The sequence below is a fragment of the Aythya fuligula genome, chromosome 7, assembly GCF_009819795.1.
Source record: "Aythya fuligula isolate bAytFul2 chromosome 7, bAytFul2.pri, whole genome shotgun sequence".
NCBI classification, from domain to species: domain Eukaryota; kingdom Metazoa; phylum Chordata; class Aves; order Anseriformes; family Anatidae; genus Aythya; species Aythya fuligula.
The window spans coordinates 22,654,641-22,668,245 of record NC_045565.1 but is presented as its reverse complement, the minus strand read 5'-3'; the positions used below and the strand labels follow the sequence as shown (position 1 = coordinate 22,668,245).

The 13,605-nt window shown below is 33.8% G+C and overlaps 1 protein-coding gene across 2 annotated transcripts in view; it reads left to right on the top strand.

The window, feature by feature from the left end:
* ADGRA1 (adhesion G protein-coupled receptor A1) overlaps positions 1 to 13,605 on the top strand; it is a 275,807-nt gene that overhangs the window by 94,412 nt on the left and 167,790 nt on the right. For both annotated transcript variants that reach the window (XM_032190930.1, XM_032190931.1), the window contains exons 3-4: positions 1,332 to 1,403; positions 5,245 to 5,316. In XM_032190930.1, the coding sequence (XP_032046821.1) occupies positions 1,332 to 1,403; positions 5,245 to 5,316 (144 nt within the window). The remainder of the gene's footprint in view (positions 1 to 1,331; positions 1,404 to 5,244; positions 5,317 to 13,605) is intronic.

The window sequence follows — 13,605 nt, the reverse complement described above, 5'->3', positions numbered from 1 at the left end:
CTTTTGATAGCCCTGCATTTCTTATAGGCAAGACAGAACTTATACATAAGTAATCTGAATGTCTTTTCACCTTCTTAAGGGGTTTGAGTGTTACATGATTCAAGCTGAAAGCTGAACTTGACCTTTAATAGTCTGAGATCTCTGCTAGGGACATATCACTCATCAGCATCACCACTAAAACAAAATGGATCTGATGCAGAAGTTTTTGAACTGTATTCAAAATTGCAAAAATGATAAACAAAATAAATATATATATATATATATTATTAGGAACTATTTGGACTTTCACATTAAAATTTATCTTAATGTAAGCTAAATATTTGTGATAAAATCTTGCCCTATTGAGTGTAATCACACCTAGTGGAACTAAAATTTCACCCAGTGTGCATTTTATTTGCAATAAAGTAAATAGTCATAAATAAGGTGACTCACACAGCTTCTGATACATCCATCCTTTGGCAGTCAAGCAGTTGCTGGTATGTGCTGTAATATGCTGGAAGTGGCCAGTCAGAGAAACAATACTGATATTATTGCACACCAGTCATTCCCTATGAATTGTAAATTGTCAGAAAATGAACACTGACTCTACAAGAATTTACAGCGTTCATCTCCTAGGCCTGCTTATCTAATTGCACTGAAGGCATTTCTTCAGAGTTCACATCATGAAGAGTCTTGAGACAATTCAGTAGTAAATCTCTGTGGGGACTGAATTGAGAGCAATGTCATGGCCCCAAGCACTGTGCCAAGAGCAGATGAGATTGCTAATGCCAGTGAAATATTCTTTATCTGCACAACAACTGATCCTCTGGATTGTCACCAAGTACAAAATGAAGCACCTATCTGCCAAATATGAAAATTTGCTTATATTTCAGGACAGAAACTTGACCTATCTGTTTATGTCTCATGTGCCAGCTGCTTTGCCTACATTAGGTGAAAATGAGAAATTTATTAAGTGTTAAGTGCATAGCACAATGAATAAGCAAACTAAAAGTCCCTTGTTTTGCCGACTATGTTATTCACTCATTGATTAAAACATTTTTTCCTTGGGCAAGAGTGGCTGGTAAGCTTGTTTTGAAAATTACAAATAGGAGAACAATTAAAAACATTTTGTTTAGCACCTAATCTTCACTTTCTTAGTTAGAAAAATATGTTTTCATAAACTGCAAATGATGTAATGCTTTTGGTATTATTATTTACAATTTATTTTTTTTTTAATTTTTTTAAATGACAGACAACGGTTAGAACTGCATTACATTTCTCACTCGGTATGTACAGCAATAATATGGTAGGTAAAGTGATAATTAATTGCACCTCCTATTTTGTCTTTCTAGAGATCTGAAGAATAATTTGATTAGCACAATTGAGCCAGGGGCCTTCAATGGACTTTCAGAGCTGAAGCGCCTGTAAGTATTAATTCCATTTGAATTATTCTGAAAATTGCATTTGTATCAACATTTCTATCCTTGGGCAACTCAAATACGCCAACAAGCATATTAATAACATAAGGACACTGGCTGTAGAATAGAAAATTACACCCTATACTTTTTACATTTACCATGATTTTTTTTCTTTCCCTTCTTCCCCCCCCCCCTTTTTCTCCATTTAAATGTTTGCTCTTCAATAAATATCCTAAAGAGTACATCTACAAACAAACCTAATTAGAAGAATTAAAACAAACCTTGATTTAGCAGACAAGATGTCACTTTAGACATTCATTGGAACTAAAACTAAGTGGTGTAAGTAAGCATAAACATCGCTCTTTTTTTTTTTTTTTTTTTTTTTTTTTTTTTTTTTTTTTTTTCCAAAATGTAAGATTTACTTATTTTTATCACAGGCCAGTTCTGTAAAATCAGTTCCTAGAAAGGAAACTTTATATGTTTCAGAATCTGTCTACAATCTTCTTCTCTCTCACATTGACTTTGCTTGATTTTTTTTTTTATTAGTAGTATTTATTCATTTATTTATTCATTATTTTTTTAATTATTATTTTTAAGGAAAGAGACTAATGTAATTTATCTCCTGTCCATCATTCTTGCATTCCTCTCTCTGAAAATCTTATCAAAGTGCTTTCAGAAGTACTGCTTGATTACTAAGCAATATTTGTAAGAACTTATCAAAGTTACTACATGTCATTGAGGTGGGGCTTTTCCCTTTAAATTAACAAGGCCTAAAGACCCTCTGTAATTTTTCTCACCTTGAAGAAGAGGTGAGAAGAACCAAGAACCCTCTTTATAATTTTCCAAGTCACTGCATCCCAGTGGCCATGTACTTGCTAAGAAGACTGACAGAGGTCTGCCTAGCCATCATGTATGCTGTCTCATGTGTGAAGAGACCTGTGAGAAAACATTATTTTAGAGAAATGCTAAGATTTAAATGAGGAGTAATGCAAATCTACAGAAAAACAAATTTACAGATCATTCTGCTTTTTTGCTCTGAGGTTAAATTCTCTAATTGCATGCTGTAAATAAAAGATTTCCAGCTCTGATTGCACACCTAGCAGTGAGTTTTAGTGTTTGATCACAAAGACATGATACGTATGAAGTCAGAGCAGAATATGCTTTTTTTTTTTTTTTTTTTTTTTTAAATGCCATCAAAAAAATGAAGTTGAAACTTTCTTGCTCACTCTGTATATATGGATAACAACAAAATGAAGTGATCAAAATGAGCTCTAATTATTGCTTTGGCCGTATAGTCTAATAACACAACCCTGACCTCTGGTGGGAAAATCATGAAACCTGTACAAGTCCTGGGTTGCACATTTGAAGACTGCACAGGTGAAGCCTTAGGTCAGCTACCAAAGTCCAAGAAGGTGAAGTCATTAGCCTTTGGAAAAAGTGAGATTAAATTTCTCTTCTGCAAACAAGGAAAGGCTATGTTGCAATGTCTCATGCTAAATCTAAAAAGAAAAAGCAAAACAACAACAACAACAAAACATATTTTTTTCTGGTATGAGCAAGTAACACTGGGAACAACTGAGAGACAATGAGTTGATTAATTACAAGATTTTCAAATTTCATACAAATCACTATAGTTTCATGGTAAAAAAAAAAAAAAAAAAAAAAAAAAAAAAAATCTGCACTCCGTTGTGCAGAGTAACAGACAATTGAGCAAAAGCAATAAATAGTGTAAACTCTTGTTGAATGCTGAATACAATCATTACTTTATGACTGTACTTTACACTCATATCCTCTTATTTCACATATAAAATATAAATGATTCCGTGAAAAGTAGAATTTGGTGTAAATGGGCAATTGCAGGAGATACAACTATGGCAAGTCAGGCAGATAAACTGCAGGCTGTCAACATCAAAATGTTCTCTGTGAATAATTCGGAGAACTCTTATAATTTGTATTTGAATGAAAAACTGAATTATTTCAAGTGTTTACGCAAAAAGGTACACACAAAATTGATGAAAATTGAAAATTTATGAAGCACTAGAATTACTGCACTTGGTTATTCAACAGGGGAGAGTCTTGGTTTCTCTAGCATCAATTTTACAAGTCAACATTATTAAACTGAATGTCTTTCTCCTGAAAAGGAACACCAGTTTTGTACATTATGAATTGAATTATACCTAATATAATATGCATTATTCTGGAAGAACACGCAAGAAGCAGTCTTTTCTTTTTGCTTTAAAAAGCAGGTTTTACAATATAGGGACTTCAGCCAAGTACATGTTACTGTGAAAATAACACTGAAAAAGGCTTTGAGAAGAGGATATGTACATAGCCTTTTGCTTTGTTAAAAATACTATTTTGTTGTGTCACGTGTTGAGAAATACATACTTATTTTGATTAGTGCAGGTGAAATTTACTCTTCCTACCCAAATTATGCTCCACACTGTGATGCATTTCTTCTGTATGTGTTCAAACTTTGCTTAGGCCAAAAGAAAGTCACCCAACTGAGAATTCTGGGTGGGTTCTTGTTTACTGTTTACCTGTTCTAAAAGAAAGATAAATATATGTGTTTGCCTTAAGTTTGCATGTTTAGGTCTTCTATGTAGCTTTTATTAGGAAAATTTAAAGAATGACTGCTAATATGCAATTAATGCATTATATTGTTATCCAGATTATTTTCTTCAGCTGTTGTCTACTTAATGTCCCTGATTAGCATTTAAGAAATATTTCCATTCTAATGCAATGTTTCATCGTTTAATTGCACAACAGTATATTCTTTGTCTGATGGTAGAAGCCTTAGTGAATTCTGAAGAAATTGCCTTATCATTCTAGCTGATTGGATATGTCTCCATGAAAGCACCAACTAGATTTATCTTTATTCTCTGTTTTGATTTTTGTGTTCTCATATAGCAATAGAAAAATAGGGAATCCGCACAGTGCAACAAATGACTTAGAAGACTACCTCTGGTTCTTTAACAAAAATAAATTCATAATGTTCAGATAAATTTTAACATTTTTAAAGATATATAATCATTTAAAATCCTTACATAACTGAAATTATATATATATATATATATAAAACTTGGTAAGAAGGAATACTATAGTCAAAGTTGAAAATCAAACATTTGAAAATTAAATGTTATTTCAGAATACTCCAAGGGCAGTATTTCCATTGTTATCATTGTTTATACCTATTTTTATCTCCTTTCTAGAAGGATTTTATGCATTTTGTTGTATGTATGAGTTGTACAGAAAACATTCACTCACCTTTCTGTAGACAGGAGGTACAGAACATAATGCTTTGTACCATTTGTAGTCTGAGACAGACACAGTATTTGTCTTAGAAGAGTTTGTCAAGTACTTAGCAAGACTGACCTTACTAGCTAAAACTTTAATTGCCCCCTGGCTTATGTGATTTCTTCAGCAAGAAATGATGTCTATGAGTTGAGGCATTAGTAAACAGTAAAAGTGTCAATCTTGGTTAAATGTTGCATACAATAAAATGCAGAACATAACATTTTTCATTGGTAAACAAACAGGTGCAAGTAAATTTGATATGGAAAATTATTTTAAAGATAATTTATTTATTTGTTACATAAAATTTATTTATTTATTTATTTGTTACATTAAAACACATTTTAATGCAATTAGTTTAAATTGGAGTGCATTATGTTTAATTGTGGAATATTGCTTAATAAAATTGTGAAAGCTGTTTAATTCAATTTAAAAATTCTAATTCCTCTAATTTCTTAGGCATTAAAATTAGAGACTCTATGTAGTTATGTGGATGTGTACACAAATAACACAGAACTAATGTTTCACCATTATTATTATTTTTTAATTTCAGGGACCTCTCAAATAACAGAATTGGTTGCCTAACACCAGAAATGTTTGTTGGACTTAACAGTCTTCACAAATTGTGAGTATAATACCATTCTTGTTTTAAACAGGAGAAATCCATACTGTTACATGGCCTACCTGAATATAGTTGGCAATAAACTTACATTACATCAAAATTAATTTAATATAGTCTTCCTATAAAAACAAAGAGTCTCTGCTGAGCCCACGATTGTAATTACTTGACATTTTGAGGTTTCTATTTCTATTTGTAAATGTAAAATCTATCAGAACTCCAAAGAATTAAATTGAACATATTTCATTTTCACATTGTAAAGAGACTGAATGTGACATTTGTGTTTGTATGTTTTGGAAACAAATAAAGGTCAAGCAAAAAAATGATGATTCACAAAGTTGAGACTTACACTGGTTAGAAAATGGATATATTGCTCCTTCTATCCATTAGAGATCAATTAGAATTTTATATATATTTTTTGTTCCTAAAAAGTATTACAGAAGAATGTAAGTAAACAGAAGAAAAAATATGTAAAGTATCAATTAATTCTGGAATATCAGGATAGTTCTGACTGCTTCAGAAATATCAAATTTAGACTGTCCATTTAAGGTATTGTATTGTGTGTATTTTTTGTCATGGTACTTTTCTAAGTCACATACAACTGCCCTAGAACATGCAATCAATTTGCATACCCATAAGCATGTCAGAGAGCATGTGTTATCAATAGATTTTCAGGTTATTATAGAAGGAGCCATCAGAAAAAAAATAAGATTATGATAGTATACCCAGGATGTTCAGTTTTAGAGAGAATCAGATGACTTGGAGGAAGGGATAAAATGTGCAATGGCCAAGTTTGCTAAGGATATAAAGATATAAGTTAATCAGAGCATTAGGTTGATTTTTGAATTAATCAGGGTAAAGGTTGATTTTGAGACAGGACAGAAGTAATGGACAGGACTCCATGACTTCACAGTAAAAAGGGAGATGAAAAAGGGAGATGAAATTTAGGTAAACATTAAGTGATATGAGGGAGGAAAAAAGACCAACAGTATGTTCTGGACTAACCATTAAAACTCATGAAAGATGTTTAGAGATTATAGTGGACAATGCCATGTAAACATCTGCTCAGTATCTCTTAAAAAAATAATAATAATAATTAGGCCATATTATTAAAGGATGTGAGAACAAATAAGAGAACATGCATTCTACTACACAAAAGCCAAGAACCCACATTTTGAATAACATGGGCAATTCCAGTCTGCTCAGCTCAAAAAGATGAATAAAACTAGAAAAGGTTCATGGGAAAGAAAAAAAAAAAAAAAGGTGAATGCTGTGGCACAGTATAGGGAAGTACTAGGAATAAATAAGCTGGTTGCAAATTTCCTGGATGGGAAAGAGACAACTGAAAGGAAAGGAGGTATTATACAAGACTGTAAAATTATGAATAACATACAGAGACAAACAGCAACCAATTTTTTATCATCTCTCACAGTACAGAAAAAACTGTGAGGTAAATGCGGGGCAGCAGGGGGGATTTGTTTTGATTTTATTTTAACAAAAGACTAAGCTGTGGAACATGGAACATTTTGCCACAGGATGCTGTTAAAATTTTTACATGAAGTCAAGGGACTACGGATGTTATAAAATAAAAATCCCTGCAAGGTTACTGAATTTATAGAAGCCCTATCTTGTTCAGGAAAATAGTAGGTCTCAAATATTTGGAGGCTGAAAAAATAAATGGAGGAAACAATATTTTGCTATACACTTGTCTCAACAGGATACATTGACAGGATCCTGGTTTAAAAAGCCAGACCCAGGAGGGCTTTGTATTTTTATCCACATCTACCTTCATTCAGGAATGGGACATCAGTCCTGTTCTGTGTCATAGTATGGTACAAATGTCATACTTTATTCTTCCTCCCCAGTCAGTTATGGCATTTCTTCAGAAAAACAGGGAAATCTTCTCTTTCTAGAAAGATCTGCCACGAGGTCAAGATGACACTGTGTAAAAAGCCAAAATCTGGCACACCTTGCTGATCGCATTAATGAGAGTAACTATGCCAAATCTTCTCTGATGTAAACAAATGAGAACAGATTATAGGAAAAACTTTGATAGCAAAGTTGATGAATGGGTGGAGACCACCTCTCTTTTACTCAGACATGTTTCCAAAACTTGACAAGCCTGACTCACCCTTGTGGTTTGCTGGTTTTCCTTTTGTGGTGCACACTGAATGTGACTGTGACTATGAAATCAGACTATCATAGGAGATACGTTTAATTCAAACTGCTGAAGCCACCTTATTAAATGGATGGTGCTTCTAGACACTAGGAGTAACCTCATTAGAAACTGTTCAAATCTCTACTGTCAAGAAAACATCTAAAAATTCTATTCAGTAATCTTCCAAACTGCATCTTAAAAAACAATTAGAAGTTAAATACAGACTTTTAATCTTGTGATGATAAGGAACAGAAAATGACTCACGGTGAGTGTACAGCGTATGTTCTGTGACTGTGTTTGGCTGTATTATTACTTTCCTCTGAATATCAGGAATGAGTATGGCAGTCTATATCCATATCCTTTGCTTATAGTGGAGATGTCAGAAAAGGGCATGTATGCCCACTAAAAGCCTGGTAGATTCCAGGCTGAACAAACTTCAGCACATTGCAGTTTCCTTTTGTAAAGATTTATGTATCCCTGCTCATTCTAGTATCCTAACTCAGTCCCTGTCCCAGTGTTTGCAGATTTTTTTTGAGTGTGCAGATCCAGAGTTTCATTAGTTCCCTATATGTTATCACTAACACTGTGTTTTCTTGCATCTAGTCTTTTTGTGCATCCTAGGTAGATATTTATGTTCTCCTCAATATGAGGCTAGTTTTCATTTCCTAGCAGGTATAGGCTCAGGGCATTCTTTATTGTTTTCCTCTGTGGCTCTGGTTTATAGCTGAAATTTGAATTATACCCTTCTTAATTGTAATTCTCAGGTGGCATTCTTGTTACACATTTCACTTTGAATAATATTATTTAATGAAATTACTAGACTTCTCATCATCAAGAGCATTCACCTCTTGTACAAAATGACTTCTTGGACAGGAGGAAACAGTCAAGTTGTACCAGGGGAAGTTTATATAGGACATTAGGAAGAGTTTTTTCACAGAGGGGTTGATCAAGCATTGGAAAATGCTTGGAATCCCAGGGAGAAGGGATGGAGTCCCCATCCCTGAAGGTATTTAAAAGGTGCAGATGTGGCACTAAGGGATATAGATAGTTTAAGGATGGGACTTGGTGGGTCAGGTTGATGGTTGAACTTAATGATCTTGAAGGTCTTTGCCAACCGAGATGGTTCTATGATTCTGTAGTTCTCTTAATATTGACCAGTTCTTGGTTTTGTTATTACCAGATTTTATTTTCATATGCTTACATTTCTGAGCCAGGAGCACTAGTGAAAGCACTGAATAGTCACAGGATGATTACTGCAGAACACCAGTAACATCTCACTCCCCTCCCTTCTGTCCTTCCCATTATTCGCTTGCAGTGTCTTAGAATAAATGCAGTTAGCCTCAGGGTCTTCATTTCTTTCTGCATCCTTCTTTACGGATGTTATGTGCATATGTAAGTGGAAAAAATGATGATTCTGGTAGACCTGTTAGCCTTACCTCACTTGTTTTGACGCAGTTACTAAGTGAGTTTTAAAAGAAAGAAAAATAGAAAAAATGTTGGGAAATTGAAAATGGAGGAAAAAATCAAAATTGAAATTGAAGATTTATCATGTAAGCCTATAAAAAGATCATGGATTTTCTAGTCAAGGAAAATTATTTATTGATTTTAGTATACATCTAACATGATACTACATAAACAGGAAAAAAATAAATATACTATTTATTTATTTATTTATTTATTTATTGACTGGGACTAGCCTAGAAGGTCTCTAACTGCCCAGCTATTTTATGGATTTTAACTACTTCTGCAGTTTACGAGCCATCCTGTAGGTGGTTTTAGGAAGAAAGATCATTTCTGGAAGCTAATGTATGCTTTTCCCATAAATGCATGTAATCCAAAAGACCACCAACAGATAGAAATAGTAGTAATGAGATATATTTAGGATATGTATGATCTACTTTCTTCACTACTTATTTGTAAAAAGAATTGTTTAATATACTAAAAACCCTTGTTTAGCAGAATTTGCAAAGAGTAAGTTAATTTTTGGTAATCATAATCCCTTTCTGGATTGTTGCTATCCTTTTCTGGTTATTATAGGATATCTTCTTTGCTCTTTTTAAAAATTGAATTCTTATTCATGATTCAAGGTTTGGCTATTTATTCACTTTACCTGTCTCTCAATTTTCTTATTTGGGTTTTAAATTGCCTTTATACAATTGATTATACTATTGAGGTTATCCCATATTCCAGTACATCTACTTTAATACTTCCTCTCCAGTTACTTTATTATTTTTTATTATTTTTTCAAAAGTCTGTCCTTTGGAAGTGAGAGGCCTAATCATAGATCAGTCTAAACTTCCCTTTCATCTCAGATAAATCAGTTTATGATTGCTGTATCAAAACTTATGACTTTCTCTTTTATATGTACTGTCCTCCTTACCAAACCAGAGTCAAAAGTAGCATTACTCTTGTTGGGTCAGCGATTATATTGTGAAGAATTACAGCTATCATCTCAGTCAAGAGGAACTGATCCTTGCCATTCATAATGCTAGTTGCTCCTCACTCTCAGAAATCTGATTAATGACATAATGTTGATGATAATTATTTGAGTTGGTAATCTCAGTTTGTAATCTCTGATGTAAGAACTAGCGATTTTTTGGTGACTTCAGGTTGATGCCACCTTTCTAATGCTTTCTAGCTTTTTCCCCACCTTGGAATTTTGTACAAAAAAACATGAATCAAATTATTATAATGTGTAAAATAGAGTAAGTTACCTTTCTGTTGCTACTGATATCTCTGAATTATGTTTACTTATAATTTCAGGAGTATGCTCTCTGAAAATGGTATGGAGCAGCATTTACTTAATGTAACATCAGTGTATAGAATTATACTAAGGAAAAGAAGACAATTTCTTTAAGAAAAAGCTGGTTTCATAGCCACCAAGTATGGTTTAGATTACTAAAGGAGCACTATAAAGATATATACATATACACTAATTTATGCAGTTGTTGACTGTGGTAATTAGAGCTCTCCTGTGTTAATTTAGCAGAGATGAAGTACAGAAGAATCTTTGCAGGCTGTTATCAAAACCAGCAGGGAGAGCCGTGAGTCCACCGGAAAGAGCAAAGGATGTAAATCTTTATGCACCTTCTGTGAACTACAGAGATGAGGCTTTCTTGTACTCTTTACAAACACAAAATCAGGTGGAACAAAATGCAGTATGCTTGGCCTTATGAAATCTAAGTCTGATTCAGCTGGAAAATAAAAAATAGTACAAGGTCAGCTCTAGGCCTGAACTGACACATTTTTAATCAAGTAATGTGATGAATATATTTAAACTCAGTAGGGTAAAGGTATGCTTAAACTCTTCACTAAAATGAAAGATGAAACTTGCCTGAACATTGGAGAATAATGTAAGGAGTTTTCAAAAGGCTTAGTGATTTTGTGCAGTGTATTTTGTTCAAGACAGCTGGCTTCTTAAATTTATGTTTTGTATAAAAAAAATAAAAAAATAAAAACAAAAACAAAAACAGTATTGTTTTGAAAAGATGCACACATACAAAATCCAAAGAAAATCTAAGCTTCTTGATAATGTATGTAGAAAAAGTCTTTTAGTCAGATTGTATTCAGGATGTATATTTTAGTGAATAGGACTTGAATTTCAAGTTACTAATGAAATTTAAAATTTCACACAGCTCCGCTCCTGAAATTACTGCAGCCAGTGAGTTGTGATTATGTTCCTTGGGAGTGATCTAATTTTTACACCTTCTTGGATCTGATGATTTGTACTTGGAAAATGATTCCAAAATGCTTTCACATCATATGACAGTTGGATTTAACAGTGCATCAGACAGCATAAGGGAAGATTTGTTGTCTTCAAAGATATTAGCTTAACTTTTTTGGCTTATATATTACCATTTGGCTGTGTTTATGCTGTGATGAGGTGCACATACTCTAACTAGGAGTGACATAATTGAATGCAACAAATCTTCTAAATCTCCTTTGGCCCCTCAGTGGCCATGTTTCAGTGCTTTGTTCCAGAATGATGTATGCAAATATATTTCTGGTAGGTAACAGAACTGCCATCCTCATTAATTCTGTTTATACCTAATCTAAATATCAAGAGCTGCAGAGTACTGAGGTGGTGCCACTGTACCGATATACCAGATTTCATTTTATTAGTCAATCATGTTAGCCCTTCAGGTTCAGAAATGTTGCAGCCTGAAACCTATTTTGATAGCTACTACTGTATCTTTTGGAAGTTCAAAACAAGCCTTCCTCTTTACTTCCAATTGTTTGATTACAGCACATCTGATTTATTTGTCATCCTGTCTTTGAATCAGCAGCAGCAGCAAACTTTATGATATTATTACACCATAAATTCTCATGTGACTTTGTAGCGGTGATTAGAGCAAATAACCCCTTTGTATGGTGCCAGAGATAACGTACAAAACCAGTAACACGGTGAATTGTATGGACCCCATCTCAGTAACACAGTGAAAGCAAGCACGAGAACATTTCTATTTCTGCTGTAGATTTTTAGCCCTTGTATCCCAGTCTTTTTGCACAGAAAATGAATCTATCACCCTTGCATTGAGCCTCTGCTTTTTAATACTGCTCATAAAAGCAAAGCATGCTTCGTATTCATATATGCCTGCTTCCACCTGTATTTTGCCTGAAAACAGTCCTTCGAGATACATTTGACTGTTTTATGGTTATGTGTTATTTATATTAAAGCTTCTGGCAAAAGTGTTTTATTAATTTCTGTAAAAACACTAGAGGTTTTGGTATATGAAAAAATAACTGCAGGACCTTGTGCATAAAACTAAAATGGTTTACTTCTGATAGAGAGCACGTGTTTCTGTTAATGGAATAAGTTAATGGCATTGTAAGTGTTATCAGCTTTGGAGTGCATTAATTTGTTATGTTTGAAATGTTTGAAAATTAGGTGATAGAGATGTTTTTAGAAAAAATGTCCTTTTAAATCAAGCTAGAGTGGGGTTTTAATGTATCTGAAATAGTGGAATTTCACAGAACTGTGGATATGGAGATATTTTAATATAGAATATAAACAGCATGTGAACCAACAGAACTAAGAATCTGCAGCATGCTGCAGATATCTAGCTCAAAAGTGCTCAGTTATTGGGATGATTTAATACATCTGAAGATTTAGAGAAGAAGCTATTCCCACTGCTGGAGATCTAGTCTTCTGTATTGTAATTAGGTGTTTCTTGGGCATATTAGTGTATTTCTTTCTGACTTACACAGCACCGTAAAAGCACTGAAAATGCATCCTGGTTTGCGAATTAGCAATAGTAATATGGAAACTTCAAACCAAGTCATTGGCAGAAGAATATGAAAGAATCTGAAAACTCGTTTGCTGGCTTTGTGCCAACTTTAACTCAATTATTCCAGCACTTGGTAAAAGCACTGAAGAAAAGGGTTACATATTTCTCTGTCATGATAAAAAGAAACAACAAATCTGTTAGTAGAACATACATTTTTAGGTTAACAAAAGTCAGTTCTGGCTAGGTATCTCTGTGTGTTTGGTAGGTCCTATGGAAAGTACATAGATTCAGTAGATGTAGGATGGGCATCATTGGCAGGTGCATAGCTACATCTGCTATATATACATATACATATACATCTGCTCAACCCTGATGGAAATGATCCCCAGTTTTATCTTGTTTTCTGAAATATTGACCAGACATAAAACTTCGGTCCAACGAGAATTACCAAATTTTGGAGTTGATGTTCTTTTTATTTTTCTATATGAAGTCCGGTGAGCTATTTAAGGGAAAAAAGGGGATTTGCATAAAATTGGAAGTGTTGTCATATTGTAGTGGGGTATGGGAGAAAGAAGAAACCCGTGTTTTTCCCACCTGACTGCCATCCATGCAAGGCTAGGCAGATTGCTTTCACTGTCCTTCAGTTCAACGTGATTGTCCTCTGCCAGTAACTGTATACTACTGTAACAGATTTCATATTAGTGGAGCTTCTTCTGATCTACTTCAACGTAAATGTTACCAGTTTCTGACTTAGCCGTTTTGAGGTCCTGGTTCACTGAGCTGCTTCAGCATATACCTAGTCAGGGCTTATGTCCAATAAGAATCAGTTTAATATGAAGTAAAGAGGCCACCCACACTTCAAGATATATTTGAAAGCCCTACCATTTCCAAGAGCTTTGCACCACAACT